The sequence below is a fragment of the Barbus barbus genome (genome assembly GCF_936440315.1).
Source record: "Barbus barbus genome assembly, chromosome: 41".
Lineage (NCBI taxonomy): Eukaryota > Metazoa > Chordata > Actinopteri > Cypriniformes > Cyprinidae > Barbus > Barbus barbus.
Window position 1 is genome coordinate 20,994,940 of NC_136719.1, and position 24,096 is coordinate 21,019,035.

General features: G+C 37.7%; 1 protein-coding gene across 5 annotated transcripts in view; it reads left to right on the forward strand.

The window, feature by feature from the left end:
• LOC306860217 (retinoic acid receptor gamma-A) overlaps window positions 1-24,096 on the forward strand; it is a 78,581-nt gene that overhangs the window by 30,625 nt on the left and 23,860 nt on the right. The window contains exon 1 of one of the 5 annotated variants that reach the window (XM_079401799.1): window positions 19,469-19,922. The exons of the other annotated variants lie outside the window; for them this stretch is intronic. Within the exon in view, the coding sequence (XP_079257925.1) occupies window positions 19,778-19,922 (145 nt within the window). The 5' untranslated portion in view covers window positions 19,469-19,777. Of the gene's footprint in view, window positions 1-19,468; window positions 19,923-24,096 lie in introns of those variants that run through there. 5 annotated transcript variants of the gene reach the window in all.

Consider the following 24,096-nt stretch of genomic DNA (forward strand, 5'->3'; position numbering starts at 1 on the left):
AGGTTTCTCTGTCCTATTCAAGGCTTTTGCATGTAAAACATCCATCTGTGGAGCTTCGCTGTTGCTTTGACAGTGAGTATGTAAAGCAGCTGTGCACGTGGGGCCACCGGTCACTGTGTGTGAGGCTCTGAGTGGGAGTCTTACGTGCCGGCGTGCAGAAGCCGTTATCAGTTGATCCCTGTCATTATCGGAGCTCTTCAAACAAACAGTTGGAAGCCCATTACCAGCACTTACCGTGTGATAGCATCTCAACTGAGCCCTCAAACGCTCCTGAAACCTTTTACCAATCAGGGGAGGAGGCCTCGCTCCAAGCCGCCAAGAGGGATGTTTTGAAAGGCTGCTTGGTCATTTCCTTTAACCAGACGGAGACCGTGTGGCTCTAATTCAATAGTCCTGCTAGGGCCGTGCACGGTCCAGCTGTCTCTCTCGCGCTCTCGGCGCACATATCAATGATATTAGTTCCCTTTTGGCTTGCGAGCTCGAGTTTTTATTGTTGTGACTGGGGCCAAGCTGTTGTGTGAAGGCATTTGTATTGTATAAAACAGAACAGCGTGCTTGTTCCAGCTTGTCATCTAGAGAAAGGCAAACATTTTGTTGTTCTCTGCCCCCACAGGAATGAATCAGTACAGTCACACTTTCACACAGTAAATGCAAAAATATGTGCAGCCTACTTACTGCAGTCTAAAAGTGCTTTTGTGCAGGGTTATATAATTGAGACCATATCTGGTGACGTATTTGCGTAATGCAAACGGATTTAAAAGCTCTGGGAGATGTTAGATTGAAACATCATATGACGAGGACTGATTTTAGGGCTGCGCAATAAATCTAATAAATAATCAAGATTATGATTCCAACTGCAGTAATTAATGATGTGATGATTGCAGCATTCAATGCTTTTATTTTTTTATTCGTGACCTGATTTTGCAGAGTTTGAGCATTTTAAACAGATGCTTTGAGCGCATGAATGCAGAGACGTTTAAATGAATATATAAGCCTTTCAAGTAATGGTCTTGTTTAACAATTTTTTTTAATCTGATTAACAAATTAATATTTTATGTTTTACTTCTTTTTGTTTTAGCACCAAAGTGAGATGCATTGAATGTTGTGCAACTCACTTGCAATGTACTATAGTCAACATTTGAAGTAGATCAAAAAAGTTCATCAAAGTTGTCCTAAGACAAGAACACTTTTTGGTTTTAGGTTTTAGGACATCTTTGATGAAAGGTTTTGATCACTTCAAATGTTGACTGCAGCAGATGGTGTAACAACCAATATACACTGCAAAGAAACAGGTGTGGATACAGTGTAAATTAAAGGTTTATTTTTCAGTAGCTTTATTTATTGCATTATCACATTGCTGGCTTTTTGTATTTTAATTTTTATGCTGCTAAGAGGATTTTTTTAGTATAAAACAGCAAAAGATTAAAAAAGAGTATGTGGGATTACAAATTTATTAAAATTATAAATCTAGGTTCCAATGTAATAGTATAACTATTTATATAACTATATATAAACTGAAACAGTGTGTTTTACATTTTGAGGTAAAGATGATGACATTCTTAGATGAAGTCAGGCAGCCCAGGTGTCTGAGACATTAACCTTTTGTCTTTAGGCACTTCCTGACCATTTGGGTGATACTGTCAGGCTGATTGGATTAGCATTTATACAGTTGAATAGTTATGCTGATTGAATTAGGACTGGTAACACTCTAGAGTCTGGGGCGGGTTCCTAAACCTGTATACTTCATTTACATGCTTTGTTCCGAGTGTATCCACCTCTATGTAAATCCCTCCCCCTTGAAATGTATATAAACTACAATGTATACTGTTTGAGTAAGACTTGGATGACTACAGCGACTACTGCGAGTTCTCAATAAAGAGTAACTTATCCCAAAGTCTCCTGGTCTCTGCTTTGACGAAGGAAAAAGTTTCCAACAGTTTTGGTGCCGTGACCCGGATAGAGCTCCTCACCTGAATCCAAATTGAAACTTCAAGCTCAAAGATCTGACTGCATTCCAGACTGAATCTTCTGAATCCAGATTGAAACTTCAAGCTCAAAGATCTGACTGTGTTCCAGACTGAATCTTTCTGTAAAACCAAGGGTTGGTGAGTGCCACTCTATCCAAAAGAACCTTTAAGACCAGTACAAATGTATTATCCTCTGCGCCGTCAGAGAAGAGTTAACAGACAGCTGTAGGGTTTGGTTAACTAAGTTATCCTCTAAAGTTTTCTTTTAGAGATGAAATTTATCCTCTGTTCAGGCAGGGAAGATTAGCATTACATATTAATATTCGTTATCCTCTGTCTAATCAGGGAAGGTTGTTTAACAGACTAGTTTATCCTCTACGTTGCTAGAGAAGGTTTATCCTCTGTAAAGTTAGGGAAGATTTATCCTCTGCTTTACCAGGGAAGGTGATTTATCCTCTGTGTAGTCAGAGAAGATTCATCCTCTGTTCAGGCAGGGAAGATTAGCATTACGTGCTAATATTTGTGACCCTCTGTTCAGGCAGGGAAGAATTGGTTATCCTCTGTTCAGGCAGGGAAGATTAGCATTACGTGCTAATATTTGTGACCCTCTGTTTCGGCAGAGAAGATTAGCGTAAAGTGCTAGTAATTTGCGTTATCCGTTGCTCTGGCAAGGAAGGTTAACAATAGTTGATGTGTTAACAAGCATACCCTCTGTTGAACAGAGAAGTTTTAGTGTTTTGATTGTGTGGTAACAAAGAAACTCACAATATGTTTAGAAAGAATGCTAGACTGATCCCCACAACTGAAAAAGGTGGTCTAGCGACTCCTTTGTGGTCAGATAGCGAATTCAAATCACTGTTAGGAGTACAAATGAACCTAATAGTCACTGAGAAAGTTAGACAAGAACTAACGCAGAAATATGAGATTCATCCAGACAAGACTTGGTCGGTAGATGAGTGTAAAAAGGTACTAGGAGCATGTATTCGCAAGAACAACGTGAAAGGCATTATATGCTGCCACAGAGAATTTGGTTTAGCGCTAGCTACACAACAGTCTCAGCGTAACTCAGAGCTAGAGGAACAGAACAAAGAGCTCCGTGCTAGAGTATCCTCTTTGACTAAGAAATTGAACCGAAACAAAGCTTCAGCAAAAACTGACGTGGAAGAAGTTAGTCAGCCTGATAACAATTATCCTGACTTAAAAGCTTTCTTTGAAACAGATGTAACCATCCAATCAGTAACTGATGTGCCTGTAGATTCAGTGAAGGTATGTGGCGCTAGGAGAAGATCTCAGGGAATTGAGGGAACTGAAAGTGTTCCTCCCAACTCTTCTGTTGTCCAAATACAAACTGTTGCCAAAGTGCTAGGACCTAAAGATATAGAGAGACTATCCCAGAGTTTACCCTCAGCACGCACAAATTTTTCTGAATTTAGAAGAGCATTGATCAGCAAAATGCGTCTCTACGACATGTCATTGGCAGAAGTCACACAGCTAATGTCAGAAATTCTAACTGAATCTGAATTCAACAGTTTTGAGTCTGCTGTTACTTCTGAACTACAACATGCAAGTAAAGGCGATTTGAGAGAAGGTGTTTTGAAAATTCTAAAGAATATCATGGGACCCAAAATAGACTGGTCCAGAATCACTAACTGTGTGCAAAGGAAAGAAGAAACTGTAAGTGAATACACTGAAAGGTTTTGTCAGTCAGCCGTAACTTACAGTGGAATAGTTGATGATTCTGAAAGTGTGTTAGATGACAAAGGACCCCTAGTCCGCATCTGGGCAGATGGCCTTGTAGCTGAATACAGAAGAGCCTTGCCATTTCTAGATCTAACTTGGTCTAACAGAACTCTCAGAAGTAACCTAGACAGGTTAGCTACTTGGGAAAGAGACTCTGATGTTAAAGCCAGAGTAAAGATTGCAGCAGCATCCTATAAGGTCAATACAGAGAACCACCAGAAACGTAAATGTCCTAAGAAGGAGGGCAGTTGTCATTACTGTGGCAAAACTGGACACTGGATGAAAGAGTGTAGGAAAAGTAAAAAGACATTAGGAGAAATTAACAGCTTTACTCAGCTCCTACTCAGTCTACTTACTTATCTGAAGCAGCCCCTCCCCACTTCACCGAACTGTTGGAGCAGCTTGCTCAGGTGTTAACTGTTAGGGCTGTGCGTGCTTAACTTCACTAGTAATGTACAACAAAGATGAAAGATCCTTTGTAATTTAAATAACAGGAAGGTGACTGTCACGTCCTTCCATTGAGAGAACGCTAGCTAAGTACACTCACAGCCTTCAAAGCTATACTACAGCACACTCCAGTCACTCACCTATCCTCTCTGGGTTATGATGTTTGTTATGACTGATGTTCCATTAGAGGATGGCGATGTCGCACAGTAAAGTTCGTACACCAACTACAGGGACAGACTAGGACACACAGACCAGTGAGAGCCCAGGGAAGAACCGAATGCAACAGGCTTCGGGGGCCAACCCTGCGGTGAAGACTCCCTCATAGGCCTTCCCCATCCACTAGTCCATCCTTACCTCACTGTTCTTTAGGTGTCGCAGGAATTAAGAAATAGGGAAAGAAGGAACAACAATAGCAGACTCAGATCGAACAAAGGAGACAACCCTAGTGTTTGCAATCTTTTAGAACAAATACTGCTCTGTCGTCTTTTGTTTTCTTTCTTACTCTGTGCAGATACCACTTGATGGCTGTCCCGAGACCCATACGTACCGACCTCCAGACCCACTGCCGAGCCAACTGTCACGAAAGACAGAACAACAAAAAAAATACACAACGCAGAGACTCACATACGGGAACTTCAGTCATCCATCAACATGATCAAGATTGTCGTACTACTAACAAAATCCAACAAGACATTCTTGATCTTTCAGAAAAATACACAAGATGACTGAAGATAATTCTTCATGGTTCGGAAACTTAGGTAAACCCTGGCTGTGGATCAAGGAAATAGCAATTCTTCTGTTGTTTCTCCTACTGGCGTACTATCTATGCGTCCACAGTATCAAGTGTTTCATTCAACAAATGACTCACGCCTCTCACAAGAAAATGACAGTTCCAACCAGAAAAGACTATTACCTGTAAGAACTTCACGGACCCTAATTGCATGTTTGTTTCTGTGTCAGCATGCAATTACAGAAAATCAACACAGAGCATGTGCTATGTGCCTGTAACGATCACAAGTTACACGAATTAACTTTTAAGTGTCTAAATTTGTATTTTGTGAGAGTTATTAGAACTCTCAAAGGGGGAACTGTGGGATTACAAATTTATTAAAATTATAAATCTAGGTTCCAATGTAATAGTATAACTATTTATATAACTATATATAAACTGAAACAGTGTGTTTTACATTTTGAGGTAAAGATGATGACATTCTTAGATGAAGTCAGGCAGCCCAGGTGTCTGAGACATTAACCTTTTGTCTTTAGGCACTTCCTGACCATTTGGGTGATACTGTCAGGCTGATTGGATTAGCATTTATACAGTTGAATAGTTATGCTGATTGAATTAGGACTGGTAACACTCTAGAGTCTGGGGCGGGTTCCTAAACCTGTATACTTCATTTACATGCTTTGTTCCGAGTGTATCCACCTCTATGTAAATCCCTCCCCCTTGAAATGTATATAAACTACAATGTATACTGTTTGAGTCAGACTTGGATGACTACAGCGACTACTGCGAGTTCTCAATAAAGAGTAACTTATCCCAAAGTCTCCTGGTCTCTGCTTTGACGAAGGAAAAAGTTTCCAACAAGTACTTCTATTTAAAAGAAAATTAATCTTTTCATTAAATTTTTTTTTTTTTTTACAAATTGTTATTTTCAGCAAATTATATTAATTGTCGGTAAATTAATATCAATTAATAAATTATTATAATAAGCTCTAGTAAAGTAATATTTAAAATACATTTTTGTCATACTAAGTATAGTTCAAATCTATTAATATATTTTAATAGAGAATTACTGATAGAATAATTATTATATAAAATATATTTAAACTTTATTTGGAGTACTACTTGTGCACAATGCACATTTCTTAATATTAAGCCTAAAATGTGTTTTAATATCATTATTGATGAGAATTGTGTGATCTTTGAATAATATCAGTCTTTAAAAGCAAGATATTTAAAGTGTACCTGAAGTTTACTTACAATAGTTCCACTTTAGCACAATCAGATATACTTCAGCTTATCTTTAGCCTGATTTCAGCACTACTTCCACACAATTAAAGTGCATTAAGCACAAAATTAGTTGTTCCAATTTAACTTTAACTATACCAGTTTACTAAAATTACAATTGCCGGGTATTTTTATTAAGTGCATAAGTGTGTAAATGTATCTGTAAATAAATGTATTTCAAATACATTTTAGTATATTTATTTGTCACTAGAGATGTCATGGGAAATACATAACAATTATGATTTGTACAAAGTGATCAAACATATAAAGGATCACTGAAAGGGAAATATGTTTTTAAAAGAGGAAAATAATGGGTCATCAAAAGGCCAATGCACAAACACTACATTATATCTGATTATTTATGTACAGAAACATTTTCCCGTCAAAGTGTTGGCTTTCCTCCGCAGCTGGCATGAGCTTGTGCGCAAGAGGGAACAAATTGAAATGAGAGCAATGCATGTGTCTGAACACTTCTCCATTTCTTCAGAGATTCCACCATCTTTCATCTCTACCTCTGCTTTCCTGCCAGGTTCCTCTCTGTTCCGTCACTCATCACCAGCAGCACTTACTTCTACTGTAAACAGTCAGAGTTTGAGACCTTCTGGTGGATGAATCAGTTATCTACGGATCTTAATATTCTTATTGTGCATTTTCCAATATGTTGTTTTTGTTGTTTGATGGTTTGGAAGCAGTTTGGCTGGAAGCAGATGAACTTGGCCAGTGATCAACATCAAATACTATTCGAGAACACATTATACTTTCTTAATATGGCATACTTTCTGATTGAAACAAAATATTCAAAGTGGAAAAAATGTAGGCCAGGGCTTGATTTTATCCAGTGGGAACTGATTGGATCATGAACAGTGGGAGTTTTGTACCAGAATGGAGCCAGAAGTGAATACAAGTTTGCAGTTGATTGTGTACAGTTTGCTCCTCTTCTTACACGCAACTGACACACACACATTTGAGGAAGGTCAAGGTCACCCATAAGAGCATCTCAATGTATCCCAATGGTAACATTTCTTTTACGTTATTATTAACTTTAAAAATAATATTATTAATTAGTATTTTTGTCTTGTCTTCCTGTTAAACACTGTTCTTTTTAACTTTTTAAATATCAAAGAATCATGAAAAAAGCATCACCGGTCCCAAAAAATATTAAGCAGCACAACTGTTTCCAACATTGATTTTAAATCAGCATATTAGAATGATTTCTAAAGGATCATGTGACACTGAAGACAGGAATAATGATGCTGAAAATTCAGCTTTGCTTCATAGGAATACATTATATTTTAAAGTATATTAAATTAGAAAATGGTTATTTTAAATTTCAAAAATATTTCACAAAATTACATTTCTTTCCCCTGTATTTTTAAACAAACAGATACAGCCTTGATGAACATAAGAAATTTCTTTAAAAAACATCTTACTGATCCCAAACATTTGAACGGCAGTGTAATATGATGATTTACACAATGCACGTTCCGGTCTAATTGTGAACAATGCATCAAAGGAAGTTAACAGAGTAAATTTTCATTTCATGTTTACAGACACTGTTTACAGAGCGCTCCAGTGCTTTGCTGGCCGTCATCGATAGAGGATTGTTCTGCTTTTTATTCTCTAGTATGATGTCTGGATTGCTGTAATCACATATGCAATGCTGGGCCCTTTGTGTATAAGGGAATTCATAAAGTCTTTGTTAATATTTTGGCCACAAGCGACTCCCACACTTGTCTGTTTTTCTGAGAAGTGGCGTCACCGCAGTCCGAGTGGGAGACAGAGTCAGGAGTGGCCTCGCTCTGCCAGGTCATTAAGAGCTCAGTTTGGGAATTTTGCAAATTGTTCACAAATGGAATCTCAGCTCGACCGACTCTATCCCTAAAATCCGGTGTATTACTTCCCTCCCCTCTGCTACCTTCTGTACTCCTCCACTCCTCTGTGGATTTCCTTTCTTGATCCCATCGTTCCAGGCAGGCAAACTATAGCGGAGGTGAGAGACGGTGTGTCAGGATGAGTTAGAGCGTGTGAGCGAGCACTGAAAGGTAAAGAGTGCACTGGCATCTTAGCGAGATGACAGATGAAGATAAAGAGCGTTGAGAGGGGGCGGAGCTTCACTATTTGCAAGGCAAGACTGGGCACGTGCAGAATGAGGATCCTGCCATGGTGACTGGGAATGGGAGGGGCTTCCTAGTGGAGGTCAAAAGGGGCGTGGCCTCAAAGTTAAGGGGAGGATTGGGTAACTTTTTGCCAGTCAAGATCATAACTACAAAACATTTGTTTTCCAGTTTTGAATACCTTATGTCAAAAGTCATGAGAATACTAAAGAGAAGCAGGAATACTGGAATGCCGAGAGAGAGAATGAAACGGTGGGGGGTGAAAGAGAGAAACAGGCACAGAGATAGAGCGAATGCTTGTTTGAGAGATGGCCAAGTTTGATAAGTTAGTGAAAAGTTTTACTGTTTCTTTTTTCTGCGGTGCAGAACACGAGGAGGCCAAGTGAGGACTAGAACAGCCTGTCTTCTAGCTCTGTTTTCCCCTCTGGTCTAGTCTTCAAGTGACTCTTCCAGACTCTCGGAGAGATGTATTGTGTGTACGAGTAAGATGTCAGGATAAGATTACATGTCTCCTCAGAGCCAAACATGTGTACAATGTTGCTCGAGGTGGATGCTATGATGAATGTCCGAGCAATGGCGCTGGGATGGGAGTTTTGGAACTGATGCAGTGTTGGTGAAGATTCTTTAAACCTCAAGTGGCTTATGATTTCAAAGTAGTTACATTTCAAATCAATGCATCATTTTTTAAAGCCATTCATTTACATGAAACGTAAATAAACTGGTTTATTAGTGCGTTTTCGAACTGTGATTTAATCCTTGTGAATATTACCTCAGCCAGCTCAGCTATGTATATAAATATGTATATAGATTTATAAAAATTTTGGTCCCACTTTATATTGTGGCCCTAATACCTGTGTACTTACATAGTAACTAGATGTGTATGTAGTATGTAACCACAGTGTAAGTACACATTGATACATAGTATCTACAGCTCTAATGTTTGTGTCACTACACATATGTAACAACCCACTGAATGGTATGTGTAAGTAAAAATCTGTAACAGGAAATTGGTGACAATACTTTTTGGTAATGAAAGTACAAATGTGTAATAGGACTAACAGCACTTTTTGGTAAAGAAAGTGTTAAACTTTATATTAAGTAAACAATTCCTATGGATTTACCATGTAATTACTCTAATGTTACACAGCAGCGACCAGTAAGTTTTACATATAAATTGTGGTTGGTGTCCAGAATGTTACACTTTATATTAAGTGGTTCCTGAGGAGATACAATGTAAGTACACTGGTATTACAGTGGTGCACCAACTCCACCAACTCGACAGCCAATTCCTCCCACTTTACATATCTCTAAACCTACCCGTTTCCACCCCCTGGATCTCATTTCCACCCCTAAACCTACCCATCTCCACCCCCTGAATCAAATTGTTCCAATTACTCTTATACATATTGTTGTTACAAAATGTAGTTATATAATTCCTGTTACACGAGTACTTAGTGAAGTAAAAAAAAGTGTTGTTACCAATGTCCTGTTACACATTTGTACTTACACATACCATTCTGAGAGTTGTTACATGTGTGTTGTTACAGAAATATTACAGCTGTAGATACTATGTACCAATATGTACTTACACTATGGTTACATACTACGTACACATCTAGTAACTATGTAAGTACACAAACTGTAAAAAATTTCAAGCGGTTTCAACTAATTATTTAGTAACTAGTTCTACAGAAATTTTACGTTCAATCAATTTCTGACTTCAAAGTGTTATCTGAATGATTTTTTAGTTGGCTCAACCTTTAGTGAACTAGTTTTATATTCCATTCGACTAAAATGTTTTAATTGGTCAAACGTTTAGAAGACTAAAGCAAGTTATGTCAATTAAAATTTCACCGTTTACTCTGTGTGTTTTATGTTACCTCAACTAAAATGTATTCTTTGGGCATCATAAGAAATTGCTGGGGAACTACATAAACATATATTTTTATAATTTAACAAAATTATAAAAAATTATTAACTGGTATTTATCAATCACTAAAAACACACACTTTACAACACATAATAGCCTTTATTTAATAACAATCTCCATTTATAACATTTTTCATACAAACTAAACATACAGGAATGAAGAAAAAAGAAGTCAAACAGGAAAATAGTTAGTCAATAATGAAAGAGGATATTAACAAGTAATTTTTCCAGTTAAAGTCAGTTCATTGGTGATTCAGTGTTGGCATTATCCAGTTCAGCTCTCTTCCAATAATGTCTGTGCAATCAGCCAAGTGTCCCCAAATAAGCAAGCCAAAGGTGACAGCGGCAAAGACCCGAAACTCCATTGGTGACAGAAATTGAGTGGGGGGGGGGCAGTTCTCCTCTGGCCAGACGAAACCAGCATGGCATGGTTTAATTCTAGCCTGCAACACAACACAGGTCAGATTGAGCAGAGGACTTGTCTGGTTCTTGTGGTCTTGTCCCGATGGCCAACGAGGTCATTGGAGGGGATCTGTCTCTGGAGCTCATCTAGATGACATGGTCTCCACTGACATTCAGGGCTGTAAAGGTCATCTCTAGGTCCTGATCCACCATCTGATCTGGATACGGATTGGGTGGCTATATTCACCTCGGAATAGGAAAGAAACAGATGAATATTAGTGTAGATGCCACTGAGAACAGTAAAGCACATTATAATTGTAGTAAAAACTCTAAACATTTACACATATTACCTAGAATGAAAACAATAAACTCCTAGTTTTGAAAGTACACACAGTATGTATTTGCAGTGGAGCGGTCTGGTCACATGGGAGTGTTTGGTGCCTTGGAAGAACTGACTGGGTTGCAAATGAAATCTTGCAATGATGACAAAGCACCAATGAAACCTTTGGCCACACCCTGATGGAGAAAAAAAAGTACATTTTAAGTTCAACTTTTTTTCTTTTTTCTTGGCACAAATCCATTCCACAATCTACTGCACAACAGATTGATGCTGACTGGATTTGTAATAGAACATATTACAGGGCTACCTCAAATTGCATAAAAATAATATCAAAATATAACTGTCCTGCCTGTTGTTGATAAATACCAGTGGTGACATTTTACAAATTGATTGATCAGTTGTCCCAATGTTTACTTCCCCAGTGCAGGAACTCGTGTGCACGATCTACTGATTCACTACCTAGTCCTAGGGAACTGACTGAGACGCTTTGAACGTCTTTGTAAAACGATTCAGTTGTTAATTTTCATTCGGAAGGACCAGAGCCAATCCTCCCTATACGCAGAATACGCAAGCTGCGTAGGGCCCCCAAAACACCAGGGGGCCCCCTTGCTCTCAAAGATGTTTTAATTTTAGTTTCGTTTTTGAATTTGGCCAGCGATTATGAAAACATAAGTAATCGTTTCTTTTAAAGCGGTGCGCTCTCTACATAAAAATCTGCCAAATCATGTAACGTGAATGTCTCTTGCTCTTATAAAAAAAAAAAAAAACGAGTTGAAACCGAGCCACGGAAAAGATACTGTTTCTCGAGCGCTTTCCATGAGCGCGATTCGAGATGGAGTGAAACACGGACTAATGTGTTTCATCCATGCTTTCACCCCACCCACCCCCACCCTCCGGAAGGACGAAATCCTCTTCCGAAGCGCCTTCAAGAGATCAGAAACGCCGTGTAACGTTAATCCACCTTGTTTGAAAAGAGCAACATTTCACCGTGGCTTGTTGTTAGTCACGTTTAATGCTGTCTTTTTACTTCAATTGCAGAAGTTTACACATGCAAAAACCCATTCAACACGCCCATGTTAACTTCAAATGAGTTAAACCTCTCAAAAAACTTCAAAAAATCGAATATGTTGCATGATTTTCTCGTTAATTTTAGTCTAAAAAAATCTAATTTATTTAGTGCAACTTACCTGACGCGTAAGTTTAGTCAGCATTTAGCATTTTGAATGTTGACTGGATTTGAAAATAACCATTCATTTAATGTTTTTAATATATATTTGTGCAGACTTAATATAATTTGTCTTCTCAACTAGGCCCAAGCAATAAAATTAGTTCAACTTAAATATTTTTGTCCTTCCAACATTTTGTTAATTGGATTTTTTTACAGTGCAGGTATTAGGGCCACTAAATATAAAGTGGGATCAATATTGTAGTTGTTTGCTTATTTTATTTACAGTTTTAATTTAGTAAAAAAATATGTACTGTTTTTAAATGTATTTTTCAAATTTTATGTATTTTTTTTTAGTTTTTTTTTTTTTTTTTACAAATTGTATTTGATTTAATAGTTATTTCAATAGTTTTGGAACTATTATTTATTTTTATTTAATAAATGTATTTGAAAACAAATTTTATTTAGTAAAATATTTGTGTTTATGTATTTATTTTATTTATATACTTTTTAATTATTTTACAGAATTACAAGTTTTATTTGATTTAATAGTTATTTTAATAGTTTTGAAACTATTATTTATTTTTATTTAAAAAATGTATTTATTTATTAACCAAATTGTATTTAGTAAAATATTTGTACATTTTAATTTTTTATGTAGGCTATTTCTTATTTTATTTATATACTTTTTAAATTATTTTACAAAATTACTAATTTTATTTGATTTAATAGTTTTTGTTTTTTTAAATAGTTTTGGAACTTAGTTTTTTTATTTAATGTATTTATTATTAACAAAATTTTAATTTAGTAAAATATTTGTACTTTTTACATTTACATTTATGTATATGTTTTATTTTATGTGTTTTTATTTTACAAACTGTTTATTTTAATTTGATTTAATAGTTATTTTAATAGTTTTGGAACTTTTGTTTATTTATTTATTTTTAACAAAATCTGGAACTATTATTTTATTTATGTATATGTTATTTATTAATATATATATTTTTTTACATTTCACAAAATTAAATTTTTTTTTGGAAGTACTATTTATTTTCATTCATTTATTTCATTTTAAACTAAATTCTGAACTATTGTGATTTTATTTGATTAATTAGTATTATTATTATTACTGTTGTTTATGCATTTTGAAGCTATTATCACATTACTGACAATGTAGTTATGTTAGTAACTTGGCTAATTTTACCTAATTGTTTCTCTGAACTTTTGTTAGCGGCTACAGTTACAGTTGCAGTTCATATGTTGGGAATTCTGGAATTTGTCAATGTGTTTAAACATGCATACTTTTGGGTAAGATGTGCTGTTGAGTTTGAGCGTTGTAGACTGTTTAGTGTGTACTGAAGGTGTGTGTTTCATGACTCAAAATGTGTGTTTGAATGGTATGTGTATGTATGTCAACATCTGAGTGTTCCCTGAGGGAGCTACAAGGACTAGTTGTAGTAATCTGAGGCGTGTGCACGCAGACAGAGCTGAAATGAAGTGGTGTTCTGTGTCTCTGTCATCACCGGCAATCTGTCTGGACATATCCACGCACACAGAAACACATGACTCTCTGTTGCTTACACTCTGCACAAACTTCCGGAGCTGTATAACATGGTGCACAGATCTAAAAACTAGCAGAATAGGCAATGCATGCTCAATCAATCCTTCCTATAAACATTTCAGGCCCCAGGGGAAATTTTCTTGCTCAGAGGTTGCTCTTTCATAGCTCAGGAGACATAATGGAGTTTCATTTAAAAGGCAGTTCAGTCAAAAATCAATATTATGTCATCATTTACTTATTCCGAACCTATTTGATTTCTTCTTTGAAACACAAATAAAGATACTTTAAATTTTAATATTGGTTTAAAATACATTTAATATTCAGTAATATGATTGATTAGACTGCACTGACACTAATAAAACATGAACTAAACTAAGTAGGCCTATTCTGTAGAGCTGCTTTATAGTTGAACTGAACTGAGATAAAATTAAGTGGTGAAATAATTTTCACTCAGAAACTGCAAGTAGATTTCACAGATAATTACAAAGAAATGGCAAACAACAGTGAAGCAAATGTGAAATTTTGAAGACTGAAATAGTATTTTCTATGTGGTGAAACATATTCTTGTAATCTTTATTTACAACTTATAATCATTTTTAACCGTGTGAAAAAAAATACGTTCAATCATTCACACTGTCAGTAAATTATACTGAATCAAAATAGAACTAAATTGAGCTGAAAATTTACGTTATTATCTTTTTAGGGTTTATTTAAAGCTGAAATTGTATGCATTTCAAATTTTAAGAAATTTGCAACATTAAGACTGTTATTTTCTTATATATTACTGGGAAACTGCTTTGAAATCTGTATTTTATAAACCTCTATATACATATATCTTACTTGGCTTGATTTGAAAAAAGTCATTGGCATCCAAAACACATTAGACCCCGTTTACTTTCATTGTATGGACAAAAAAATAACATTTTTGACATTTTCTTTTAATTCCGAGCGAAGTCATACAGGTTTGGAATGACATCAGGTTGAGTAAATGTTGACAGAATCCCTGTTCCAGATGTCCTACTTTAGAAATACAAAAGTTGTGAAAGGTTTTTTTTTTCTCTCAGGATAAAAATCTGAGAAGCAGGCAGCTTGGAAAAAATAGTTTTTATTTGACATCCATTTAATCTCATCGCTGTCTAGGAGAAGCAGTTGAGATATTAAAGAAATTTTCTTAGATTTTTTGTTCATTCCTTTGAGGCCACACACAGGCAAACCAGTCCTGGCTAATATCTAATATCTGGCTAATATCATTGTGTCTGCTATCTGAGGTCCACATCAGTGAGTCATGCGGCAGTTAAACCTGATTCTGAGGCTCGGTTCGCTGACTGGACGCCTGACATCGGCTCATCTGGTGCGGCTTGTCTGGCCTGGACAGCAGAGATGACAGGGAGCCAGCTAAGTGAGATGGATTTCCAGCAGTTCTGGGTCTGTTTGTCATTGGAGTTTTGTCACATGACAGGAAGGAGCGAATCGTGAGAGAGTGAGCAAGAGAGAGAGAGAGAAAAGTATGGAAGAGCCAGGCCTTTAAGACAGAGTGAAAACAAAACTGTCTTTAAAGATGTTCCTCTGGGTTGTTTAAAAACTGTTGCAGGGTTAGACGAGTATAAGTTTGAAAACAGAAGGAAAAGGATGGAAAACGAGGGAGTGAAGCAGAGGTGGTGGAGAGTGATGGAGAATAGCTTGAGCTCCAGAGAGAGAGAAAGAGAGGGAGGGAGAGCAGGATAAGTTGGGGGAAAGTTAGTGGCCCAGTGGGGATTTCTTCTGGAGTTCAACCTCCTTGGCTGGGGAAGGGAGGGGAGGGGGAGGAACTTGGGTCAGCACTATGAAGTTGGATTAAATGTCCAAGTCAGCTTTTTTTTTCCACCCTCAGACTACACGAAACAGTTTCTAACAAAAGATTTTCAGCGAGAGAGAAGAAATTTCAGAGTTAGAGCAGTTTCTGTCTCTGAATGACAATATGCAGGCACTTTTATCCATGAAGGAAAAAACATTCAATTTATCACACAGGAGCCAACCATATTAGCAGTACCGCAATATCAGATTTCAAGAGTAAGAGTGTAGCTGTGGAAAAAGTTGAGAACGGAGATGACAGAGAGTTAAAGAAAAGTCTGGAATTGAAAGAAAAGTCTATGGTCATGAGGATAATTTTTTATGAACATCTACATACAAATGCTCAAACTCATTGTTTTTGGTCAATGCTTTATGCTTTAACTTTCTTTTAAAAAAAGAAGATTTGAAATTGCTATAGCTTACTCTACAAAGCAAAAAAAACAATTGAACAAAAAGTGCATGATGATTTAAAAAAAAATACAAATTATGTAAACATGAAACAAGATTAGTTCACTCGAGAAGCAACACTGTATTAATATATATTTTATATTAATTTTATTAGTATAAATATTTTTTAGAGATTACATCTTAAGCTATTTTTCATATTTATTTAATATTCAATATTGAAAACATTTTTTAATTAAACATTTTGTTTGATTTAAACCATACATTTTTGTAGGAAAAATAAATAAACGTTGAAGTTGAATATATATACAGTACCGTTCAGAGACTTCTTACAAAAACCTTAAAAACATTATAAAAATCCTACTTACTTTTAAACAGTAAATATTGTTTTTTAGAAAAGAAATGTTTTAAAATATAAACCTCAAGAAATTTTGTTAGATTTATGCTTAAGATAATGTTAATGGTGTAAAAAAAAAAAAAAAAACTTCTAAAGTTTAAATATCTTGTGCAGTTATACATATCAAGTAAATGTTTAAGTGTTTTTAGATATTTTACTCAAAGTTTTGCTCCATCTTAAAAATACTTAAATTTTATTAGAATTCACAGCTTCCTCCTTCTACCATGATCTGATCTGTTCTTTTGTTTGTTCTTTTGTCACCCTCAGCCTTTATGACACAACAATTACATGAAGAACCTCAGTGTTACAATTGATGTACTTTACTGTCTGCTCAAACAAAAGGGCCATTAAAGTGTCCTACTCTCTCTCTCTCTCTCTCTCTCTCTCTCTCTCTCTCTCTCTCTCTCTCTCTCTCTCTTTCTCCCCCACTCATAGTCTCCTTTCTCTCTCCCCTGCTCTCTCTCTCACTCTTCCTGTCTCTGTCTATGAGGGTCGCCTAAAGAAAATAAATGAGAACCATAACAAAGTCAAGAGCCACAAGATCAATAAACAGCCTAATGAATACCATTCTCAGCGCATGCCCTGACGTGCTCAGAGAAGGACTCTTTGTTTCATTGTAAGTGTGAAAAAGCAAAGGGGGTTTGGGAAAATGAAAAGCAGAACGCCGCAGAGTGGGAGATTGTGAGTGTATTTGGAAGGAAGGGCAATATGTGTTTATGGAGATCCCGGCCAGCAGTGCAGATTGACAGGAAATGGTGTCTTTTCTTAGGCGGCCAGGCCGTACCACTACCAGTGGGATGACAGGGGTCGGGAGGGGGGTGAAGATGGATGAGGCAAGGCCGAGACGTAGGCACCTCTGTTGCTCCTGGCATTGTGTTCAGCTGTTTGCTTGACTTGAACCCTGGTATGGCTCCGTCCACTCCCCAGCTGTTCACTTATTGAAAGCCATTGGCACTGACACTGGCAGAGCTATTTATTTCATTGGGGGTGGGGGCATAGTACTGCTTGTCTGTGTGTGGCGGAGGTATATGTGGCTTATTAGGGGTAGAGGGATTAATTTGTGACAACTAACGTTGTGAGGGTTACTGGCAAGAACTTGTTTAATCGACTGGTAGTCTCTGAGCTGCTTGTTACTTGGTCTAGTACTTGTACACCAAACCCAATAGTCATGGTTTTGAAAACCTGAAAAAATTCGAAGAATTTTCATTTCCAGACCTGGAAAAGTTTTGGAAATGATTAAAACCATAAAAGCGAAAATACATGTTTCTTGTTGTGCTCTGCTCAGGTATTTTCTCAGCTGGACATTGCCACAAATCATCATATAACATTCTCTTATTAGTGAACAAATGGCATCAATATGTATAATCGCTTACTTCTATTGATGCTGAATCTTGGTATTTGACATACAAATGGAAATCTATTGCAGCAATCTCTGTGAGATGATTTTGACCAGATTGAAAGGTCATGCAAAAAAGGTAATTAGTCAAAATAGTGTTGGAGCCCTCAATAGTCCGTTTAGATGCCATTCGCAATTGTACTTGAATGAAAACAAGGCTGTGACGAACAGAAGTATGTTTTATTTAATAGGTTGTACTGAATGGTAAAGTAAATTATTTAAATATATTTAATTTATTTAAATATATAAATCATATTTGAAAAAATATGTATATTTTTTTATTATTATGAATTCTATTAAATTTAAATTATAAATTGATTTATTTATGTGCTTATTTGTTTGTTTATTCATTAATTCATTCATTTTTATTTATAAAGAGGCTGTAAGGAATAAAAATATATTTTATTTGATAGACTTTACTGTGACACATCTAAATGTATTTTTAATTGTTTTTTTTTATATTATAGTTTTTTGTTTATTTATTCATTTATTTATGTCACTGTTTTGGGGGCAGGAAAGGAAATCAGCTACGGTTGTTTGGCAAAAAGTCATACAGTCGTCTGGTTATCTCTAAATTTGCTGTTGTGCTGCTAATAGTGTAGACTATTGTCAGGATAGACATCATATTTCATTACACGCAAATGATAATGAGGCTGTGAAAGATAGATGTACAGCCCATTCAAGGTCCTAGGTCGTATTCAGGCACACATTTAGAAGCTGAGCAGAACTCTGTAGAGAGCTCATTACAATTACTCATTACAATTACCAATTAGAATCGGATGGCATGCTTGTTTAATAAATATTTGACTAATTTGATAATGCTGTCAAGTCCATTGATTCCCTCTGGGCCTGGTCATGTCTAATTTCCACAACCCATGTTTCCAAGTTTTTTAATCCTCTGAATATATATTTAAAAGTACAGATTTTTGTACTTGGTCAGCTAAGCAAGCGTCTTCAGCGTACACATCAGTCGTACATTTAACCGCCTGTACGCTTCTACCCCTCACAGCCTCATTTTCACGCACGTCAAATGAAATATGCCATCCACTGACTGTAGTCCATGGGAAAGGACTCAAATTCATCATGTCTTGGTCGCAAGTGTGAAGACAAGCCCTGACATTCCTTCCCAAGTTCATCTTCCTGTTGGTCTCCTGCTTGGCGTCCTCTAGCGCATGGATTCTCCCCACGCAACTGAATAAAGTTCCTCTTTTAAAAGCTTCTATGAGGGCCAGAGGGGGCTTTGAATATTCGCCACATACTTAATGATCTAGAGACAGCAGCGGCCATCAGTCATTTACTCTGTTTTTGTGGAGACAAAGGCGAGAATTTTGCCCTGGCATCTGCTGCTTGCACAATGCTCTCCCTCTCTCTCTCTTTTGCTTGCTCGCTCAGGACTTTAATGTGGTTATGATTAGAGACGGGGCTGAGGGACGGCTTCGGGGGGGTGGGGGTTCTCATATGTACTGCAAGGGAAAAAAGGGGGAGGTGCGCAAAGCGAGAGAGCGTTTTTGTGTGCAGTGTGTGCTGAAATATGAATCACAAAAGAGACAAAAAGAGGCCAGAGAGAATCAAATAAAAGTTTGTTCTCTAACCAGATCAGAGCTGGCAATGTAAACACACAAACACACACTGTGGCCCCTCCCTGTGGCCCTCTCTCTCTCTCTCTCTCTCTCTCTCTCACCCCCCCCTTCTCGATCAGTCTCTCTCTCTCTCTCTCCACCCCCCTCTGTGTGCGCAGGACTGAGGCAGTTGGTTTGCTCCAGTGTGTCTGAGAGCCGTGAGTGCTATGTGGGGCTGTTATTTAGGTCTGTTACAACACACTAGGAGCAGCTCACCCCGAGCAACCAGCACCGCAGATCAGCCAGAGAGGGAAAGAGAAACAAGCAGCGTGACAGAGAGAGAGAGAGAGGAAGCGCTTACAAGAGCAAAAACAGCGGGATCAGGCAGCACGTATATCCTGACTAGAGGAATTCCAGCAGGGGATTTAGCGCTGTCGTAGCTGCGGGTGTTGTTATTGTTTTTTTTGGTGACGCAAGGCGTTCGGAGGTGGGTAGGCGACGGGGACGCATAATGTTTGACTGTATGGAGGCTCTGGGCATGGGTCCCCGCCAACTCTACGATGTCACCAACCGGGGTGCATGCATGCTTCGGAAGGCGAGCCCCTTCTACGCAGGACTGGACCCTTTTGCTTGGACGGGGACGGCCAGCGTACGCTGTAAGTGGCTCTTCTTATTCTTTTAAAGGGGCCTCGCGTTGACCACAGGACGCTCGGTGCCAAACGAACCACTTGAGCTGCATTTGTAAAGCTGCGTTTGTGTGTTTTAGAGATGCTGTTTGAGTCGATTGGTTTCCATGATTGTCATGAACAGAGTCTGGTTTCACCAATGGTGTGGGTAACCTGATTTTTGACATTGTCGGTTGATGAAAAGTTAAACAGAAAGGAAGTAATGCGAGAGGGAGAGATGAAAGAGAGATTGTTTGAGAAAGAGAGGGAGAAGGAGAGAGAGAGAAGTGGGTGGGGGGGGGGGGAACCTGACACTGTGCTATAATTTCAGTCAGGCAGATTGCATTTGTCTTCTTCACTTCACAATTGTGCCTGACAGCTTTGGTATCCCAGCATGCCTGACCACGGCTCGGCCCACACAACAGCATCAAACAAGCGTAAAAGTGAAAAAACGAGAGGGACATTACTCAAGTATGTGTCACTGATGAAACTGGAATTGGAAAACGGATTAGGTGATTAGACTCTGACAGGAAGCCAAATTGCAAACGGCATTAAATAAATAGTAAAGAATTGGCATAAATACGCTGAGTGGAAAGTTCTCTAAGTATGGGAGCTAGAAGACCTGGACCGCTCTTCGATTTTCTCCCTTTTTCATTCTCTGTCTCTGTTTTAAGCATTTTATTTTTCCTTCCTCTGTTCCAGACCTTAGACAGCCTTTGGCTTTAAAAACAATCATGCTTTATCATAGACAAAGCTCGGGTTGATTTTCTGAAGGGATCAGTCTGAACTTGATGAGAGAACTGAGAAAAAAAACTCAAATGTCCAGTTCGGTAAACATCCCTGTTACCCTTTTCCCAAAATGCACGGCGCTTTTGCTGTTTTCCATTTGTATTTGTTGAAGCTTCTGCTTTTTGTTCCTCCTTCTCGGCCTCTGAGGGCGACTCATCTGTCTTCATTAATCGTGAAAGACACCAACGTTTCAGTGGCTGTCAGCCACACTGGGTTCTCTTTAATGAAGACAGATGCCCTGTCTGAGCTCGACCCAGAGGGGAGGGGAGGGAGGGAGGTCCATAATGTCTCTTCTCCTTGGCCAGGGCCCTGATGATAACAAGATGAAATCTGTTTATTTAATCAGTCATGTCTCACCAACGCTACACAAGCACACCATCAGGGCCCACGTTGGAAAATGAGTCCTCCGATTGCACCGCCACTGCTTCTCGAATTCTGTTCCTTCCTGGTTCCAGGAAATAGGGGAGATCGGGAGGCAATCGGACAGATCCCGCTGCCCTCGGGGAAGAACACGAGCGGTGTACTGTTACAAGCCACCATGTCCAGTAACCTCTGTAAACAAGACCTGCCTATCCGACCACAGGATACTCACAGTTGTTGCTCTTCATTGTCCTCTTAGACCAGATTAATCAGTGTTTAGGCCAGTATTTAATTAGGGGCAGGCCCGCTGAAATGCATTGTGGGTAAACTTCTCTAAGAGTTAAATTTGTCTCTCTGTCTCTTAAAGTTTCAGCTTTTTGTGTCTTTATTTGATTAGAGAGGAGCAGAGAGGGGGTGGGGTTGCAAGCCAAGACTCGAGCCTGCGTTAGCAACATTAACACCATGACTTAACGTATGTGGGATTTTGGCATTTTTTTATTTATTTAATAGTAATCTGTAGTAAGGAAGTTTCCTTCTCATAAAAATAGTTTTTCTGCATCTGGTACTTTTTGTTTTTACAGTTTATTGAATTTTAGCCCACAAGTGCCTTTTCTTGGCTCTAGGGAAAGTGATGACTGTTTCTGCCTGATGTCCTCATAAACTCTATAAATATTCTGGATTGTGCTGGTCATGTGACTCTACACCATTGTTAAAAAGTTATATATATATATACACACACACAAGGATGCATTAAATTGAATAAAACTGACAGTAAAATTTGTTAAGTTGTATTTCAAATAAATGCTTTTCTTTTGAACTTTCTGTTCAGCAAGATTCCTGAAAAAAAGTAATCACAGTTTCCATAAAAATACTTAATTCCATAAAATTTTTCAACAAATAAATGTTTTTTTGAGCACCAAATTATTTTTAAAGGCTCATGCGACAATTAAAAATGGAGGAATGGCTGTTGAAAATTCAGCTTTTCCATCACAGGAATAAATTGCATTTTAAAAATATTAATATAGAAAACAGTTGTTTTACATTGCAATAATATTTCACAATATTATTGTATTGAACGTTTGGACGTCTTGAAGTGTTTTTGACGTGCTAAATGTACATTTGTGGATTACATTTAGATGTTTTGCTTTTATTTTCACCACGTGATTAAAATGTACCAGTTGTTTGGTTTGTAGTGGCTTACAGGAAACTTGAACCACACAGTAAACCATGCTGACAATGAAGAGTCTTCATTTGCATTGCCCTACACCATTCACAAACCCCCCTGCTGCCTGTTAGAGGTGAAGAGCAAGAGAATCGCAGCCCACTGTCAGTGTGGCCAGTCTTTCCTTTTATATGTGCAGCAGTTCAAGACCTTTGCCGTTTTTTTTAATTCAATGTCAGAGGTTGTGGAGAGGCTTTGCACGGGCCAATGTCAGCTCTCTTGACTATGTGAGCTGCTCTTGTTCCATCCCTGAAAGGGAAGAGAGCTGAAAGAGCTTTTTTATAGAGCAATCCTTGAAGCACCAGGGCTCTATTGAGCCATATGTTTAAAAAAAGAGGAAGCACGCAGGTGATTTAGTAATTTATACATAAGAAATATAACATCACGTTTCTCTGAACTGCGCTTAATTTCCCTTTTTATTTGCTAAGTGGTTGCTTATGATGTGGGACACTACAATTTCACAGCTTTGTTAGACCGTTAGAAAGTTTTTGTGTACGTTTTTGGGATTAAATGGTGGATTTTTGCTGCATTCAAATAAGGACTAGAATCCGGGATCATCTTCCTGTCCTGATCATTTGGGATCATACACACATGCCATTGTTTTCTGCAAAGTGTGCTGTCCACATCAGAGTCTGATAAGCTCTCTGAAACAGAGCTCTGCGTGAAAGACAGGGAAATGAGGGCTTCCTGTGTCCGCTGTCACACGCAGCCTGATCTCATTTTTTGTTTTAATCCTCAATTATTTCGTTATAATTACAAAAAGATTCAATTAAAAGATTAGAGTGCCCGACAAGGCAGGGGAATAAAAAACGATACTTGATTGATTCGATGCTTGTGAGAGAGAGTGTGTGTGTGTGTCTCAGAGTGTGTGTATGTTGAAGGAAAAAGAGAAAAGTGGTTGGCTGTGAGGGATTCACACTGATTGCATCCCAGTCCAACAATAGAGAGATACTCTGTTAATGTTAAACAAGCTGTGAATAATATTTTTACTTCTTAAAACTTGTGCTCTTCAATCTTGCACTTCATTGCAAGCACATTTTAGCCCAGTGTGGGTTGTCAACCATACAAATTAAGGATGCACTAATATTAAAATGCTGACTGTTAAGCCTATAATTACTTTCATGTTATAGCCGATAACTGATGAATGGCTGATATTTAAATGTCATAATATTTTGTTATATTTTTGAATAAAATTGATATTTTTGCTAAAGCGGTATTAGTGCTTTTAAAGATTAACTAATTAAGGATTAGATTATGGCAAAGGTGATCTAAATTTAAAAATAGTGAATATGAGAATCCACAGTTACATATCCAATGCAGCCCTAAAAGGTAAGCTTATTAAATGTCGAATCTCATAAGAAATGTGTCTGTGCTGTAATTATGTGCTTGTATCTTGTGCGTTTACATCTGTGAATTATGCATAAGGTGTTTCAGTGCATTTTGCTGATTTAAAGATGGTGCAGTAGTAGTCTCGCATAGCCAGACCTTCAGACTGACGGCTGTAGGTCTGGGAACTTTGGCCGCTTTGAATGGCCAAGGTCCGCCCAAGAGGCCATATGACTGACAGGTAAAGCAACCAATCACATTTCATTTTGTGCCGCGTCATATTTAGGGGCGTGGAAATGTCGCCACAATAACAGACCGGTGTGTAAAACTCTCAGACATATTTTAAAGATGCAATGCCGCAAACTTTACATATTCCACATACTTTTGAAAATCCAGTGTTAAGTTGACCTGATAAGTGCTCGCCGTCACCGTTGTAAACACGACGGCTTTCTTCTTTCGTGAGGAGGT